Here is a 19,980-nt window from a genome sequence, read left to right as displayed (position 1 = left end):
AATTGAAATTAATAGAAAATTTTAAAAAAACCAAACTGCTAGAAGAAGACAATTTTGAATTTGCCATTTAGCCTTGAAGAACCTGTTGAATATTTTTCAGATTGTCATAATTATTGCATTAAGTTGTTCGGTCAACAGGAGACTTTACTACACTTCTACTTAGTAATAAAGCTCCTCTTCTCTCCTTTCTTTTTTCCCCCCATTACCTTCTCACTCTTGGTTCCCTTCCTCAATTATGTACTTTTATTCACTAGTTTTCTCTGCCTCTCTCTCACATGCTTCTTTTGAACTTCATCTTAAGCTGCAAAAAAGAGTGCACTATTTTTACTGTGGTGAATAATTTGACTTAGGACCTGATGCCTTATTTTAGAAAATGACAGCACCCTGAGCAAAGTGCACATGGAGTGGATAAGCACAGACTGCTGGTAACCCCCAAGAGACTATCCACAGGTGATCATTACTGAAAAGTAATTCCAGTTGAGTGTGTTGCTGTTTGAAGTTTCATTGGCAATTTAGTTGCAACTATCAGATCATAGGTTATCAGATTTAAAGATCACAAAAGGACTGATGGGGTGACAGATAATGAGGGAGAACAGGGCATTTGTACAGAAAAAAAATCAGGATCACTTGAAACACAATGCTGATGAAAAAGTCAAAGTTATGTATAAGAATAAGACATCAGGTTTTAATTATGAGAGGAGAGACTATTTCAGAAAGTAGAAGCTAAAAAAATGTGGGTCATAATAGACATGTGGCTAAAAATATGAGATTTCAAAGAAATTCCATGGCAAATAAAACAAAGAAGGAAAGAAAGTGAAGGAAAGAAAGGTTAATCTGTTCCTCACATAAAAAATAAAGTGGGGGATAGGGTCAGAGACAGAATTTTTTCACCTGGCTGTAGACCATTGACTCGTAAAATCATTTTTAGGAAACGGTAGAATCTGGGACAGAGAGATGTTTCCTTAATTAAAAGTTAGAGATGTTTCCTTTGAATTTAATATTTCACTGTATGGTTAGATCATCAAAAGCTGACCAAGTTGGAACTCACTTAAAGTGTGTATGTATCAGCCTGGTAAGACAATACTGAGTGCTGCATCATTCTTGGATTTCACACAAGAACCACTCCAGTGGCTGACAGCTCTAGCAGCTCCAGGTGGGGGAAAGAACTTAATTCTTAGCATTAGTTGTGGTTGTTACCTGGAACTGGAACAAGCTATAATAAGAAAAGTCTAACAAAAACCACATTTATTGTCTTGTAGTTGAGCATCACAGTCCAACAGAAGGGCTTTGACTTGCTAAAGGGAGATGTTATGACCTTCTTTCTAAAACTATTAAATGAACTAACAGTTTCTTCTAGACCTAAAAATCTGTGAAAACATCTGATTTCTTTCCCCCTTCTATTCCCAACAGGGGTGCTGTGGAAAAAAAAAAACATTCTTGAGAAAGTCTTCATCATTGTCCCTTCTTTCACCTGCCAGAGAGACATGGATTTTCTTTGCCTTGCTTAATGCGTACTGCAGATAACAATGTTTTGGGATTTCACTGCTCTGCCCGTGCTGCAAAGAGAGCAAACATCTGGCACAGGGACCTTGGGAGAGTGACAAGCAAAGCCAAGAGCAGCTTTGCTTGCCTATAATTTCTTGAGTTAGGAACCACTGACAGCTAAAAATCTGCTTTAAGTTTGACGGGGGAACTCGTAGACATGTGCTGGAGCTGTGTTTCCCATACATTGCTTAGCAAATTCTAATAAGACTGAAATTAGACTTTTGATCCAACTTAGCCTGCCAAGACATGTAGGTTTTGTGACTTGAAGAACCCATCTCTCTAATTTCTAAATTCTGGCTTATTTGCCTCCTTCTTACCGTTTCCCATTACTTCTGCTAACAGAGCTGCCTTTCCAGATAAGCCTGGTGGCAACAGCTTTGTGCTGCTTTCCTGCAGAAAAGGATTAGAGCAAAAGAGTTTTTCTAGAACAGAACAACACAAATCATTATGAAATAACTTATAAATTCCAAGAATTGACAGCATAAGAGAGGAACACAGAGGGTGTACTTCTGTGCCAGAAGACACAATTTCTGTCTAAAAGCTAGGATGGTGAAAAGTGGGAAAAAATGTGCAATTTTAAATAAAAACTTTGATAGGCAAATGTCAGGGGATCCTAAACTCCATCCTAAATTAATTTTAAAACCCCTATTCTTAGTTGATGATGGGAAGGAAAGTAAGGCATGGAAACACACCTAAGTTTTCATTTGTTTTGTCTGTTTCTATATTACTTTTGTGCTACCCAAAGTGAGGATTGCCTTCTTAGAAATTACCTCCAGTCACCAGGACCTGTAGGCAGGGGCTCCCATTTCCATAACACACAGAGAGAGCTTTAGGCCAAGGAACATGGCCACAGGTTGGTGGGGTTGGCCTACAGAGGTCAAGGGAAGCCAAGACTTCAGCCTGTGCCTTTACCAGGAACAAGAGTGACTGCTAAGGAAAAAACCTGCCTTTAACCAACTGTTTTTAAATATGTGGGCAAACCAGGGAGCTGTGTGACAAGTGAACTAGAAGCATTTGGATGAGATGGCTGGCAGAATGGAGAATAAAACTATTTCAAATTCACTATTTCACTAATTCACTATTAGCCTTCTAACTGGTAAAAACACAGAAGGAGCAATTCTGCTTTGCCTGCTTTTTTCTCCTCTCTACTGTACTTAAAAGAGAGCCTTGGAAGTATTTGTTCTTCTTTTTACTCCGTTACAGAAATTCATAGTAAGCTCCTACCATGTTTCTGCCTGACAGCAGAGCATGTGCAGGCCTACAAAAACATTCAAAAGGAAGCTCTGTGCAAACAGCAGAGAATTTTAATTCTCAGAACTCATTCATCTTTGTTTTCTTTAAACAGGAAAATCATGAAAGGGAAAGATCTTGATTAAATATATGACATCTGCTCTTTTTAGTCACCTTCTGTGTAGAAGTGATGGTGTGATCATTACTGCAGGCTATATATAGGATCGAATTTACAAAGACAATATCTTTAATGTGACTAATGCTATACTCTAAAAACCAGACCAGCTTTCAGGATATGCAGGCTGAGGCTTTGATCCTCAAGGCAAAATACAGTTTGAAACTAGTGATACAAGTTTAACTTGCACAAGTTAATCAATTATATCATCAAAGAAGTTTTTACCTGCCACACGGAGAGGGAACACTCAGTAAGTCCTTAGTTCCTCTTAGAGAGGGGAAAGGTGGGTTTGTCAGAACACAGAGGAACTGCTGGTGGTTCAGGAATGTGAAAAATTATAATAGGGCACAGACCCAGTATATTTATCAACTCTCAAATTTCTGCATAGCAGAATCAAGTGTAAGCAGTTCTTGATGTGAATTTAATTTTGAAAACTGATGTTTGTATTTCAGTGGAGAAGAATTTCTGAAACTGTCTCTTGAATTTCAGTTAGTTGGTCTCATAAAAGACATCATTTGATCCTTTAGTTTCTTCAATTATAGCAAGACCACAAAAATTTGTAGATTCAGTAAGGAAACTCACAAAAGAAAAAAGAGTACTTTTATATTTCTACAAATAAATTCCAAACCCAGAAATCAAACAAAACTTTAAAGCCTTAATTAAAGATCAAAGAAATAAAAAGAGGTGTTCTTCCTTTTTCCAAGTCACAAAGTTCCCTGATCCAAAAGGCTAGTATTTCAAAAGGATTAGGAGCATCTCCTTATGCCCAATGGGATGCACATGTTTAGAAGATAAACGTTTAGATCTTTCTGGAAAGGTAAAGTTTCTGGAAAAAATAAAAATCACTTCACCTTTCAATGCAGAAGACACAACACCCTAGGAGAGGTTTCTATCAGAGCTGTCCATTTATCACCTGTTATTTGACAACTAAAAACATTTGGTCCTACTTCTGGAGGGGATGGGAAAACCAAGTAATGGATCTCTATTTTCCAGATTCAGCAGGAAGCTGGAGGTCACAGTTCTCAGAGAGGAGGAAGTTTCTGAATTACAACTACAGATTTATTTATTTTATTTTTAGGTCAATGTAATCATTGATAGCAAAGCTGTGTGCAACATTCCCTAGTGCAGGAGAGTTAGAGATGTGAGAGGAACTGAAGTGTGAAATATTAAACCTCAACATTAAGCAGCTCTATTATTCAAATTTATATTTATTCCAATCTTCTGCAATGCTCTTGTGGCAGCACAAAGAACTTTGATCTAAAACAAATACTTACCTTAAATACTGCTGATCCTCCTGAGAAGACAAATTAAACTAGTCTCACTGAAGGCTTTGGTTTTCCCAGAGTGAGGTCCTAGTAGAAGAGAAATTGCATATAAAAGGCAAACACACGAGACAAAAGGTGTATCAGCTGCAAACTGAAAGTTAGCAGTGGTCTCTTGTGTCTTCATGTATTTGTGCAGAATGAGGTAGTGCCATCTGGGGTCACTGGACTTAATAAGAGGACAGTTATTAAATTAAAAACAAATGTGGTCAGTTCAACAGAAAGCCACTAAAGTGACATGTCTCAACATCCTTTTGAGTAGGCTCTTGCAGTCATGAACAGTTAAGTTCAACAATAAAGCTGTTCTCTTCAATGTGGATAGTGAGGAAAAGAATGAAATTACCATTAAAAGAAACAAAAAAAACCACTTTCTTCCAGACATGGCATGGAACACACTGCCACTGGAAAATACCACCATTTTACACAATACTGGATTTTCACGAAGCTTAGCTTGGGAAACACAGTCTGAGTCTCAAATACCAGTGAGGTAAAAGATGCAGCAAGATTAAAAACAATGAATAAATGAACTGGATGTTTTATTTGTATCATGAAAATTTAGAGTTAGAGAAAAATTGGAAAAATTACAAAGCCATGTTTCAGGGCTTACCTCAGTCTTTATTATAGAGTAGGAGGCAGCTGCTGGGTTAAATTGCACCTATCTGCAAGAGGTTCAGCCTTCCTACCAAAGGGGAACATTCTGGCTGTTGTCAGAATTCCTGCATCAGACCATGGAAACTAAACTGGGTTATGGGCAGCATTAGTTTCTTGCAGACAAAGCCCCATATGCTGTGGTGCAGGTTTTCTGAGAGAGACAAGTTTGATGTTGTCCTCTCACAGCTGACTCCTGCCACCCATGAGCAAGCCAAGGCCAGTAATGAGGCTGCTCCTACATAACTGCTGTCATGGAAAGAAGTCCTTGTTCTGCTATGCCACCCACAAATAAAGCACCAAATAAATAATAAACCAAATAGCACCTATGAAACTAGAGATGTTATCTGCATTAGAGCTGACCCACTGAAGTAATTGGAGTATTAGACGTAAAAAAAATAGTCCTACAAAGGAATTAGAACCTACACACACACACACACACTGGGTGTTAAAAATGGAAGAAGAATGATTGCTGTCTTGGATGTGCACAGGAAATGATCCAGGCAGGGCTGACAGGGAATCAGCAAATAATAAAGGACATAAGAGTTTCTGGTACAACCTTGAATATCATCTCAGAACTTCTGGAGGCCAATTTAATACTCAAAATATCCTTTCCTATTTTAGATGGCTTTTTTCCAATGGAGGTTTATTTATGCAATTAGATGGAAGGACTCAGGAAACATTTTAATAGCAGCACCTGATGCCAGGCCAAGTTTACCTGGGTAGATTAAATTGGGGGTGGGAGTTAGGTTTTGGTTTGTTTCATCTCTAGACAAGGCCTGGCGGAATACTTAGCTCAGAAGGATCCATAACCTATTAATTCCCAAGAATGACATGCAGTCAAAAGTTTTCTACAAATAAGGTAAAACTTCAGTCCCCAAAATAATGCCACAGGCACTTTTACTGTGCTTGAGAAGTCACTTCCAAATGCCTATATTGAAATTCTGGCCCCATGCCTTAGAGCTGTTCACATTTTGCTACATGAGAAGCAATGCACTTGCCAAACTGATTTTCTCAGTATAATGAGAAAAGGCTGAACCATTTTGCCATTAAAAACATGTACTTGTTTCCCAGGTATGTGTGCAGCAGTTACTTGTGTCTCTGTCAAGCAAGCCTTAAGTGTGATATAAACATTTTATTCATTACAAGACTGCATTTTCAAGTTACGCTTGCAATTTGAATAACCTTATTTAATACTTTTTTCTTCTTGAAAATACATAAATACAGAGGAAACTGATCTAGGCAACACCAAAAAGATACTGATCTCAACTAAGTGCCTCTATGATGCTGGCTTATGACTGCCATTCGAAATTGTCAGTGGGAATTGTTATACATGAGAACTGGCAGGAATATCAGCTCATTTGTGTCTTTTGTTTGCTTTTCCTTAGAAGTCTGAAGACACCTGCCTTTTGTGCTGTAGCTTTCAAAAGCCAGAGAAACAGCACATTAAACTTCGAGAACATAGCTGTTCCAACCTTAAGCACCCCAAAATATGTTAGATTTATTAAAAACATGAACTCTACTTTAACATGTACTGTCACCTGGAGAGATTAGAGGCTATATAACTTACAGATTTTCACAGCTACCTAAGTGAAACTCCAAGTATCTGATCCTGACACCTATTTAAACAGGATTTGCAAAGGTGCCTCCCAATTGCAGTGTGGGTCTGTTTAAGCTCAGCCACAGATTAATGGCTGCAGATACGCTGCTGCTGCTGCTGGGCTCAGGCACTGCCCCACACTGGGCTCAGCTCTGCCAAGTTCTGGCCTTCTCTTTGGCAAGTGTGTGAGCTCATTTGGGTACCCCCATATGTTCCTGCAGCCGTAGCAATAATCACAGAGCAGCAGTGCTCTCTGCCTACAAGTTAACTCATTGAGTTCTAAGGGGACAATATGTGCAACAGGGCATTATTTTCATACAACTGCAGAGCCCAGAGACCTTTGGAAGCTTTTGAAGTACAGTCAGTGGTAGAGCTTTAAGATGTTAAGGCTTTGCAACAGAGGTTTAGTGGTAAAGAGGATGCTATTGCTTAAACTTTAAACATCAACACTAAACACCTGATGGTGTGGAAGCATAAAAATTTTCTTTTTTTCGTTCCCCTCTAAATTTACTCATACTCTCTAATGGGGCTAAAAAAAGCAAAATAAGGCAAACCCTTAAGGAAACACTATTCTCCTGAGCTCTGTTTCTTTGTCCTCTGCCCCCACCATAGTACATTCAAATTTGCTTCAACATACGTTCAGCAGGGTGTTCTCCTTTGTAGCAGATGCTTCAAACCATTTTTATTTTCGACACTGCCTGCAGAACACACCAAGATCTTCTCTGAAGGAACAGCTGCTACCTCAAGAAAAGAAAAAGGGGGGTGATGCATGTTGAATATTTCCCATGGCTCTATGTCTCCAGAGAGCATTTCCCAAGAAGGAAGGAGTTCTTTTGGTGTCTTTTTGAATCAAGCAAACAACGGATTTCCACTTCATGATCACCAGACATTCTTCTGTGAGATAAACAGGAATGCATAAAGGTCCTACATTCCTTTAAGTATACAGAATAAAAACCACTGCGAGATTCGAAAGGTTTATAAATGAAAAAGCTTTTGAAAATCACCATCAAGGAGCCAAGAAGTCTGGCTTCCCCCTTGAATATCGCTCTCAGCCTCAACTAGATGCATTTTTTCATTCAACTTTCTCACAATGTTCACCTAACTTCACTTGCCAGCATGTTTTGCCAAATTAGAAAAACTGCTGCAGAAACCATCTGCTTGACATTGCTTACATATAATAAAGTATCGCTCAATACAACGTATTGGAAATGTTTGGAGATCTTTACATGGGAACCAAGAGCAGCAGTGCTGACTCAGGCAGATCTCCCGCTGATGTCAGTGGGAATTGTACCTGAACGAGCACTGCTAGATCTGATACAGGGCTGGCTGTGCAGCGATTGCTGCTCACTGACATGAGAACATATGGTTATAGTTTAACAATACCAACTGCAATGGCGATGAGAAGGAAATTTTATAGCATTTCTGGCTTGCTGCTCTTTTATAACTATCAAAAACACTCAAATGATTTGTACATGTCTGCTTCTGAAACAGTTTTTCCCAGCTTTAAGAGAACACTGAGAAACTGCTGTAAAGTTAGGTCCTACCTCAACAGCAACAGTTTGAGTTAATCTGTTGATATAAAAACTTGAACACAAGAAAGACTACATGTGAAGTCTAAAATAACACTTCACAATTTCCCAGCAGATTGTAGTACATTATCTCTGGATGAGAATGCAGACATTTCAGTACATCCCCATTGGTTCAATCTGAATCAGAAATAAAGCCTCCATAGCACAGACTTTGCCAGCACAGCAGTAGGGATATGTGTGTGACACCAAAGGACAATGGTTTCTCAAATTTGACTCCAAATTTAGTTGTTACAGAATTACAGCTTTAGTAAGTCTAAAAGCTAAGAGTGTCACTGAAGTTACAGCACCTATGAATTGTGATCACCAGAGCAGCACCTCTAGGTGGATAAATCAAGCCCCCCACCACCAATTTGCAGAAAGGTGAATAATGGCAATACTGAGAAAGCAAGGAAGAGAAGCTATGATGCATGTTTTCACAAGTCTCAACCACAGTTTTAACAGAAGGGGTTCTGAACCTTCAATACTTCCTAGGAAGGGGCCACATTAGAGAACCAAATGCCAAAGGGTAGGTGAAATACTTCTTATTGCAACCCACTAGTTAGCCCACACTCATCACAAAGGTTGCAAATTGGTTTCAGCTGCCAAGCACGTGCCCTTCTCTTTCAAATACCACAATAAAGACTCACGTGTTTTGCTTTACAGAGTTTCTACTACCAGCCATGGGAACACTTCCAGATCATGTCTAGAAAAGCTGTACTCCTTTTGCTCAGGCACAGGGACATGAAAGCTGACCACCATCACATCATTGTCTATGTTTTTTTCATGTGAAGAAAGGCAAAAGTGGCTGGAAATTAAGAATATAAATGTAAGGGACATCTCACAGCAAACCTCGAAGTCATACAGCTTTGTAGTAAGTGACCATTCTCTCTGTTAGATATTCCTCAGAGTGGACCTCTGGGTAGGTATATTCTTGTGTTTAGGGTGCCAGGATAGAGAGACAGAAGTTTCAACTGCATTAGTTAAAGGATGATAACAACTTAGCGTTTGACCTCTGATTTGGGCAAAAGCTAATGCATCACCACTTCATAAATTATTGTTCAATTCACTCCTGAAGCAGACAATAAACAACGTTTGCATTCCGCTAAAGTGAGCCTGGAGAATCCATGTGAGGGACATCCCACCCAGGCTGGAGCTCACCAACGGAGAGGAGACTCTCTTTGGTACATTCTGTGAGGAGGTACTCTGACTATTTGCTCAGCCTCAGTGCTTGACTCATCCTTAGCAATATGGATGGGCACTCTTTTTTTCCCCATAAACCCTCTTGGAAGAGAATCTATTTGCACAGGGGTGGTTAGGAAGAACACTGAAGTATCATTAATGTTCTCCATGGTGCATTCTCATCACAAGGCTTCTGTGGACCAAGAAAATTATATCAAAAACACTCTGATCCCCAAAGCCAGGTCCCTAACTCCACATGAAGGAGTGTATCTACCATCCACAGAATCACAACATGCAGTTAGGGAACAGTAAAAGAATAAAACTATTATACCTTTAAAATTAGCACTCCTGGAAGATGGGTAAGTGTTAGAAAAAAACATCTGAAAGTTAAAATAAGGATGTTTGGTTTAGAGAAATCCTCACAGAAAGGGCACTAACTAAAATTCCAATGCCACTGTAAAATGTTGATTAACATACAGATACACCATTAATTTATCTTATGACATCAATTCCCACTTTAACAATAAAAAGCTGTTGGCTTGGGTCAAGTGAAGGAACAGAAAAGACAACACTTAACAGTTGTGTTGCTGCAGTTATTCAAAGGAACATGAAGCCTAGTTACACACAGGAAAATACTAATTTTAGGAAATGCTTACCTAAAATGGAACTCATTGGTAGAAAAATAAGGACTACCAGGCCATTCCTGAACAGCTGCTTACCTTGCTTAAGACAGATCACTTGACACAGCTGTATTTTAACTTCTATGTAAGCTATTATACCTTTATAGCTCTTTCTTCCTGTATACCTACTGAGACAAAAGGTTAAAATTAAATAAAGTAAGTGGGAAAAGTAGGAAATGCAGATCAGGGCTGTAGTTTCTTCCCCTTTGCAAGATAAAGGTAAGGAATGCAGTACCTACAGCTCACCTTAAGCAAAAGCCAGCCCAAAAGTAACCTGATGCTGAAGCAGACATCAACTTACACAGTTGTGCCCAGACACACAAATATTATTATTTAATTTTTGACATCCCTCTGTTACCTTGCCCTTGTTGCTTCCACTCTTCCTTGTGTTGCTGTATCCTATTTATCTCACATTTCTCTTTTCCAGCTGGAACTGTAATTCTGTTCCCAGGGGTGACTGAGAGCAGGGCAACCATCTGCAGGTCAGTGGTTTTGCCTGGATCACCAGTGCACAGCACTCAAACTCCAACCTACCTCCAAAGCACAGAGTCCCAAAGCACGACTTGGCACAAAACTGAGGTTTTGTTTGGAGGAATCTGACCAGAATGGTGTTAAAAGCAAGAGTACAGCTCTATGCAGAGTGAGTGGGAGCAATCAGGGACATGATGTTGTCTGTGATATCTCTCTCACACGAAACCAAAGCAGTGATCCCAAAGAAGTGCCGAACAGAAACGTTTGCAAAGCTGCAGGAGGAACTGAACTTCAACTCTGTGCTATGAGCAGTACTATGTTATTTAACACTTCATCAAAAGAGATATGAGTTTTACTTTGGACAGTAGACTTTATTAGAAATTTTCTCCTCATTCATCAGTAAATTCACATTAAAATATGCTGAAGGCAGCTCAGTCTAAACATTTGACATTCTGCCATAACAACAACTTCCAGTTTAAAAACTAGATAACTGATCAGGCAGATAACTTGAAACATGTAAGAAACGCAAATAGAAAGCAGCATCTTAAAAAATGGGATGAGCCTGAAAAATTGATACATTTCAGATGGAGATGGGGAAAAAAACCAAAATCAGTCACCCCATGATGGGAAACAGTTAAATGAGAACTCCACAGACGCTAAACAGATAAATAAACATTATAACCACACATACATTAAAAAGAAAACAAAGTACTTAGAGTTCATACCACATAAAAATTATAAATTTGTTCAAATAAAAAAAGTGACAAGCTTTCTAAAATATGAATATCCTAAATTCTTGGGATAGTGAACACTTTGTTATAAACTGCAGAAGTTTGGAGGGACTAGATTTGGTCTTGAAAACAACAAACTGCGCCTTACTGTTACCAAGTCCAAAAACTGATCTGACACATATACCCTTTTTTTTCCTCTCATGTTTTCAAACCACAGACTCTTCTTCTAGACAATAATCTGCTTTTTTGAACGTTAGAGCTTTTAGATAGTGTAGGCCTAATTATGTTGAGTGCTGAACACTCAAAACTCCCAGCAACTCTGTGTACCAAAGACAAGGTTTAAATATTTTTCAGAAGTTACTGCCAAGAATTTTCCTTTGCTAATTTATTTTTATTTATTTGGGTAAGGTGTAGGAGACAAAAAGAAAATCACAATATTGAAGAATGCTCTGTCCTGCAGGACAGTGTACCTTGCAGGTCAGATTTTCTATTGGCATTTACCAGAGGCAACAAAGATAAACCAACATATGAGAGATGAGAATAATGGCCTTCAGGACTGTAAACACAACAGGCAACAGATAACACATGAATCTCAATCAAATCAACGTTTTCACATTCTTTAGTAGTCCCCCACAGTGATCTGCTTTCACTGGTTCAGAAAAAAATATATATTAAAAATTAAATAACACTTAAGTGTCCATCACAAAGATTTATATTTTGCTGTAAACAATTTTCTGCCATTTGCATTGATGTAGTCCAACGTGAGGCCAGAGGGTTCTAGACATCTTATTGGTACTGTAAATAATTTTTCAGAGACAGAGGCAAAGGTAGAATTTCTATGTCATGCAGGCGGTCTCTGCCAAGAGCAAAACGAATTGATCTTCGGCACAAGTCCATTAAAGGCAGGGGTTCCGCTGAAAAAATAGAAGAAAGAAAAGAAGGAGTTAATTTTTCAGCACCTCCATTTACAGGCAATGTTTTATTTATTAACACAGATTCTGTATTCTATCGAGCAGTCATAAAGATAGTAATGGTATTGGGAAAAGTCTGATAATCCTGAGGCAATTAAGATAATCAATGGAAGCCAAAGCAGAATTCTACACATTTCACCCATAATAAGGGGCTGAGAAGTTTCAGACTGAGCTTCCTTATCTGTGAGGTTTAAAATAATAATCCCCAACCACCCTTCAGGCTTACCAAATTGCAGCATAAGAAGTTACTACATTTCCAGATTTCAAGCAAGACAAAGAGTTTCTAGTGTTTATAACACAACATTCGTCATGTCGTGTTAACATGAACTACACTGGCAACTTGTGACCTTCACATACCAGCTCCTTCTGCATCTTAGAACTGGAAATGCTACTTAAGGGTACCCAGCTTAAGGGTACTTCTCAGCCAACAGTGCTTTTCCTACAACACTCTCTTAGTCTTTCTTTCTAGGAAGTTCATTGGAAGCAAAAAACTAAACAAAACACCCTCAAAAATCTAGAGGAAATGTAACCTTTTCCTCCTTGAATAAATTAGGGGAGGAGGATTGGGCTGACTGGAAGGCAGGGTGCATGTTCTCCTATGTATATATACAAACACCCTCAAAATATATAAACAACATCTGGAGATGTTCTTAAGTTTAATTTAATAGAAGTGAATTAAGTATTTGTCAGAAATGCCTGGCTGATAGCATTTAAGACTAGAGACTCCAACATGGTGATCCACAGCATCTCAAACCACTACACCCCTATATCCCATCCTGGCCTGCAATGCTCACACAGAATTGCAGGAACATCATAAAATTTCCATCTAATAGTAGCAACAATGACCTTTATGACTGCAGAGTTTGCAATGGAAGTCTTTTTGTTGCAGAAACTGCAATAAAGCCATAAAGTATTCTACCAGTTACAGCTATCTTCAAGAACTTCAAAAAGATGGATTTAGTTGCACGTGCTGGTTTAAAAGGGTAAGAGCTTAAGAGACTATGGGAAACTCTTCCTTTTTATATTATAAAGCAGTAGTAGCCTTAAAAACTTTACTAGTACTTTCAAATGGAGAAAAAAAAAAAGAGTCATGTGCCCATATTGTAGCAATAACCTTTTATAAACTTGACAGATTTCTTACAAGTGCTCAACACTGTACAGCACTAAGTGGTTTTGTCAAGATTTCTTTTATGTGCCACATACAGACCTACACAAACTGTGTTTGTCTAGTGGAAAGTGTCCCCCACGGCAGGGGGATGGAACTAGATAACCTTTAAGGTCCCTTCCAACACAAACCATTCTATGATTCCATTCTATGATTCTCTGTTAAACCAGCAATCCTTTAGCTGATATTATTTTAAAACCTACTTGAAAAAAAAAAATCTTTATAAAGCACAAGATACCAAATTGAGGACTGGTTTTATATGCTATAACTGTCTGTTCTGGTGACACACCACTGACTTAGTGGATTTTCCATCATTTCTCCCAATCACAATTGATTTGTGTAGTTCACAGTTCACTACGGTATTTCCCAAAAGTGGCTAGCAAAAAAGCTTAGAAAGCATTCTGAAAGACTAAACAGGTTATTTAGCTTATAAACACTTCAGTGACTCAATACAGATTCTACTTAAAAATACATGTAATTGATAATTTTGCCTATTAAAAGATTACAAAATAAGAGCCCTCACATTCCAGTAATAAAGAAACATTTTCTATACACTAGTGCTCTTCATTTTCATTTTTTCCATACCAGAATTATGAATGTGAAATCTTAAGGGATGAAGCTGTAAAATTCATTAGTCAGGATTAATAAGCAGAAGCAAAAATAGCTCATGAGTTCCAGAACACAGAATACAGCACATCTTACAAGTCTTACACCATAAGCAACAATTTTCTGAGTATCTTCCCAGAATCTCTGCGGTCCCATTAAGACATGTAAAATGAGGACTAGGAGTGTTTAAAGCCATTAACTGACCATGTGGTCTCTTCTTTTTTTTCCTAGACAAAGGAATATGTAAAATGTAGCCATCTGTGCAGCCAGGCACAGAGTTAATCCCAAACTTCAAAACACAATTTAAGGAAAGGTTAAATTATTTTTCAAGCTTGAAAAGCTAAATGAATGTTTCCTGTCTCACTGCTACAGGGAATTTTCAAATGCTGAAGAAAATGCCTCCAAGTGTTTGCAACAGCTGCTAAATTGCACATACTAAATGTGTTTTTGCAACTTGAAAATTGAACTATATTCTTTTTATTCTATTCAACAGCAGTTCAAACCTACAACAAAATTAGAACAGGTCTGTCCTACAATACTAAATAGAATTTATGTTTTCTGGGGTGCTGGTTGTAAGAACTTGAGAAAAAAGTGTAATAATAGCATTATAACTTAAGAATGTATGTAGTTGTGGATAGTCCTAAATGAACAAAAATTAAATTCAGGAAAAGAAATAAACTTCGTTTCAAAATGGTTTACGGGACAGTGGTAAAAGTCTAAAATGAAAGACTGACAATTTTCAGGCAGCCTAACTCAACAGAACCATTATTAAACATTTGGTCTGTACCTTAATGCATCTATCGCTTCTCACATTTTTACTACATAGTTTACAAAGGCGGATCATTTAGAAAAAGACTTGCGTTTTAAGAAGCAGAAGTTTGGTTCTAAACACTAGGTTAGTTCCAGGGGGAGGCATTTGTATTATCATGGGGAAGGGGAAAGGGCAAAGAGCTCCTCATCCCGGGCACTGGGGTGCATCCCTCAGCTCCACCTTGCCCTGAAGCCGAGAGACACTGCCAGCCATGCACCCTCCTCCAGCACACCAGCCCCGGGCCAGAGGTGTCCCAGCAGATCCCACACCTCAGCAACTGGCAAAGACACACCAGACCCCAGTGCCCTGCAGCCCAGTGGGAACGATTTTCATTTAAGATTATACAAATAATGTTTAGAAGGCTCTTAATAATGCAAGGGATGGGAACATGATTACTCAGAAGACACATCGTTAGCTGTAAGCTTGACTACTGAAAAAGCCTTTCTTTCACAACATTAAATATTTACCTTTGAAAAACTTTTAAATTCGGGGATATTAACTGTCAGAACATCTCACTCCTTATAATGCATATTAGGTATACTAAGAGTTGTATTTTTAGAATAACCCCCAATGGAATGGAACTGGAGCATTCAAGCCTCCCAGAAGAACCTGAACCAGCCATTTTACCAAAGTTATGTGAACCCCAGTAATGTTCTTGCCATTAGAAAAAAGGAGGAATGAATTGCTGAGCTGGAATGCAAAATTGCAAAGAAAACATGATTCACAAGAATGGCTCTTTGTACTAAATTCCCAACCAGGCTAAGAAATGCAAAGTGAGACACTCCAGGGCAAGGGAGCAAGCTTTGCACAGGAAACCCGGTGCTTCCTCTCGAGATCCAGCAGCACTCAGAGAGAAAAGTGCAGCTTCTGGGTAACGATGCACTCTCCAAGCCTGGGCCAACACCTTTCTGAACATACTTTAAGGAATCATCTTCTCATTTAAAGTTTACTATGAGACTTCTTCACCCACAGGTGCCACATTACAGAAAATTATTTTTTCAAGAGAAAAATAATAATTAAAAAAAAAGAATTAAAAAAAACCTTGCATAACTGATGTGTCAGAGTTTAATTCCTGTGTCTCCCAGTTTTGTACCAGTAGTTCACAAGAAGGCCCACGTACAAAAGAAACCTTTGCTTCCCCTCCCTCCTTCTTAGCACTGTATCTGCACAGGTCCACCAAGGTCACAGGTTGGGTATTCCCTCACAAACCTTCCTTTCCCTACACTACAATCATATTTGGAAGCTGGTTAAGGTACAATCACAGCTGCTCTTCTCACCTAGAGCAGCATTTCACCAAGTGGAGTACAATATAGCTTAAATAGCCCTTTAACATAACAGCTAATAACTTCAAAATAAATAGATACTTGGTTAATTAAATTAAAATAGCTATTTAGTAACTATTCAGATATTAATAACACAAAATAGCTGTGTTTATATATTTAGATATATTCATTCTAATGCAGTCACTGCTAGTTTAAGGACAAAGGCAAAGAAATGTTTTTAAGGAGACACAACCCTGTGCTTGTGAGCATTTCTCCAATACATACATATATCCTCAAGAGCAATTTGCACATCATTACCAGCTGAAAAGTTCATTTAGTTTTGGCAACCTGTAGTTATTTAACAGTCTGGCACTCCAGCAAGGCTGCCTCATCTCTGTAAACAGGCTTTTGTAGTTGAGATAAAGTCATTTAGCATCCGATAACACTAAATGTTATTAACTGCAATGTTACATAAGGCTCATGCAAAAGAGCAGCTTTTAGCACACAACAGTTACTTGCCAAACGAAAATACCATTTTTTTAAATAAATTTTTAAAGCTCTATCATCACATCATGTTCATGGCTTTCATTAAGCTATGAAGAATATATTTTTATCTCATGTTATAAAAGCAAAGATGTCTGGGGGAAAAAAGCACAGAGCAAAATTAAAGCTGGGTGAAAGACAAAGTTTTTGTGAATCGACATCACCAAAAATTAAGAAATTTTTTAGGATTTTTATAGACACCAAGCTACCTTATGTTTTGATACTTTTGGCCTTAGACTTATTAAAAAGCACTTATATTCAGTGATGCATGTTACCATTTCCAACTGCTGAGAGGCAGCTTTGAAGTCAGATTAAAAAAAAAAATACAGTGTTACAGGACAGAGATGTGACTGCACATCATTAAATAAGTGGAGAACACATCTCCAGTCCTAACTTTGCCGTGCTGATAACAACAGTGCCAGGAGGGAAGAGCCTTGTTACTGAGGTGAAGGGGCACCCTCTCAAGAACGGGAAACAGAGGAACTACTTCTTGCAGAAGTAGGACATGCCTGGTGCACAGAGAAGTCTGGAAAGGAGGGAAATGCACGATGCCTCTGTTCATATCTGAAGGGGGCACAAGGTTTTTTTCTGTGTTTTACGTACTCTGTGGCTATTGCCCAGTTCCCCTTCCTGCCCTCTCCTCTTTCCCACCAATAAGTCAGCAGCACCCCGGTTCCTGCTCTGCACTGCTTTTCATTGCTCCATTTCTATCTCATACTTTGCCAAGGTCCATGATCATCGTGATCTTTAGAAGGACGGTGTCCCCAAAAGACTGACTCTTTGTCATGGAAAGGGATCCAACACGGACATGAGACAACAGTCCTACCCTGTGCCTGTTATATGGCCTGCCATAACCAGGTGGGAAGGGAAAGCTCTCTTCACAGCTTGACACCACTCAGCTACCTGACATCTACCTGATCCCATGGACAGTCTTCTGTTCCCTACCAGGACACCTGAGTCCCACCCTTTTTCTTGAATTTTCACCCTTCCTCCAAGTATTAAGACACCTGCTAAGAGGTAACGTGGCCCAAGTGTTTCCATTAAGGTGATTTAGGGTATACAGGAGTTTGTAACTGCCATTTAATTATCACATACCATAAACATACAAATATATGTAAGCCAGGAGTTTTCCTTCCAACCTTTCTGCCAAAGCTTAATTATTGTTTTAATTTTACGTAGTACAGGCGAAATTCTTTCCCCTGAATAATATGATACATAAATACACCCCCTGTGACATATTTATGGCTTCTCTGATGCAACTGATGGAAAATTTGAGCTGTGTTCCTTAAATGGCACAATCTAGAGAAAGGAAATTGCAAAAAATATATGAGAGAACACAGGCTATGACCAGTCATAAAAAATGCTAATAAATCTCCTAACAGCAATGAAAATTCAGACAAAGGATTAACAGGATAAAAGAAATCACCTATCAATTTTTCCTACAGATGTCTTTAAGCTCTGCAGCCTAACCCAGCAAACAAAAATGAAGCACCTTAGAATATCTCATTTTAATTACGGCTCAGGCGATCCAGAGCCATCACCTCCCTCAAGAATTCCGCCATTCAAAAGGGAACGCTTTGGTTTTTCAGAAGAGCGTCGCCACGTTCCTCCAACTCCGCGTTTATCTATCCGAGAGCCGTGGGCTCTGGCAGACCATCCCCACTCTTGGGCTGGCTTTGCAGAGGCCGTGTCCCCGCACCCCCCGTGAGCCCCTCTGACACCGCCTGCCCCCCGGCAGGCTGGGCACACACAGCTGGAAATGATCGCCCCCGCTCCTCCGAAAGCGGAACGGGCGGCAGATGGTGCGATGGTGTGTTATCGGGCAGGGCTGACAAACAGCCGCTGTCTCCAGCAGTTGTCCACCAGGACAAATAAAGCTTTGTGCTGTCCACACCAGCACCTTGCTTTTAGCGAGGCAGGGTGGGGAAGCAAAAATACGAAACCGACACAAACACCGCCCTGTATTTGAGCTAGCCCGCATCCCACAAAAATTCGGTACTTGAAATTAAATATGTTAAAGGGAGAAAGGAAGGCAAGAAAGCTGGAACAGAGAGAAGGACTCAGGGGTAACCTCCCTCTACCCCTCTCCGCCTCCTCCTCTGCACGTCTGGGCCGGGCCAGGAGGATCGGTTTACAGATACCTTTGGCTTTTAAGTGTTAAATGCAGTTAAGCACAGTTTAAAACTTCAATCAAGCATCATTTAGCAGAATTAAGCTGAAAAAGCAGCAATGAACAAGCAGATATTCTGCAGCATCATTTGTTTTCAGTTAATGCTCTCCAGCTGTGCTTTCTTGAGAGGAAAGGGTTTGAAAAGCAGAACAGAATGAAAACAAACGAAAAGCAATCTCCAAAGCCAGTGGCCTCCTGTTAGGGGTTCGATAAAGAATCTATCCTTTGAGCACAAATGGAGAGCTCCACGCAGTTTCTTTTTTGCATTTCAGTGTTTGCAATCTCCTACGAGGAATTCACAATTCAGGAATCGAATTCAGACAACTGTGAATTCAGACAACTGGTCCTGACTCACGAGGACCAGAGCAAATGCCTAAATTGAAGAAATTCAGCACAGGCTTAAAATTTATTCCTAAATATTTCAATTTAGTAGGCTTCAGCATAGGCCTACATTCTTTTTTTTAATCATATTGGTTATAGGAGTATTCTTCCTAAAAAAGTAATTTGTTTACATTTATAGGAAGGCTGTATGTATGTATGGAGTCATACACATATATATCATACACAAATACCTGCAGAAACCCTCCTCTGAGAGGCTCCATGTGGTCTTCAGTTCTTACCCTCTAGGTAGGTTTATGATCCATCCAAAAGGGCCCTAGACCCACATATTAATATGAAAAACAGGCACAAAGTCTGGCCCAGGCCAAATCTACAAGCAAACTTCACTGTGGAAACTCACCTGAAAAATCTTCATTTTCTGAATTACAACTGCTTAAATGTACATGTGCATCACCATACTTCAATTTCCAGCAACAACAACAGTAAAAAAAAAAAAATCACAGGTACGACTCATATTTAAAACATTTTAACACACTATTTCTACAACCTACAAATTATTAAATTGTAGTGCTGCAAAACAGCAGCAAACGAATGGCTTTTTATAAAAAGGAGCAAAGCTATGTAATAAGCTGGTTTTGCTATATCTTGAGAAATTTGCATGTTGACAAAGAACACGAGAAAGAACGGTGGCAACTTCCCTTCTGAAAGGGGAAGGGCATGTGTGATTTCATTCCCTTTTTGCATCGGGAAGACGCAAATAGGGAGGATGGGCTGGAAAGATTTGCTTTCTGGCCTTGATTTGTTTGTTGTTCTCCTCCCCTCAGATCCTTCCACAAAAGGACTCTCCACTTTGCCCTTGAACACGGTGCAAAGGTAAATTGGGACAGCTACTTCAGCGATGATCTAATGCTCTATAGTAGCAAAGACACCCAATGCTCTTCAAAACCAGCAAACAAAACGAAGT

At 39.2% G+C, this 19,980-nt stretch overlaps 1 protein-coding gene across 4 annotated transcripts in view; it reads right to left on the bottom strand.

The window, feature by feature from the left end:
• Positions 1–10,765: 10,765 nt before the first annotated feature.
• Positions 10,766–19,980, bottom strand: part of SPSB4 (splA/ryanodine receptor domain and SOCS box containing 4) — a 161,421-nt gene continuing 152,206 nt past the window's right edge. For all 4 annotated transcript variants that reach the window (XM_051782241.1, XM_051782244.1, XM_051782242.1 and 1 more), the window contains one exon: positions 10,766–12,063. In XM_051782241.1, the coding sequence (XP_051638201.1) occupies positions 11,936–12,063 (128 nt within the window). In that variant the 3' untranslated portion in view covers positions 10,766–11,935. The remainder of the gene's footprint in view (positions 12,064–19,980) is intronic.

Source organism: Manacus candei, unplaced genomic scaffold (assembly GCF_025592945.1).
Source record: "Manacus candei isolate 608988 ecotype Guabito, Panama unplaced genomic scaffold, ASM2559294v1 h1tg000015l, whole genome shotgun sequence".
NCBI lineage: Eukaryota > Metazoa > Chordata > Aves > Passeriformes > Pipridae > Manacus > Manacus candei.
Note: the sequence above shows the minus strand (reverse complement) of the source record. Positions and strands in the feature narration are given on the sequence as shown.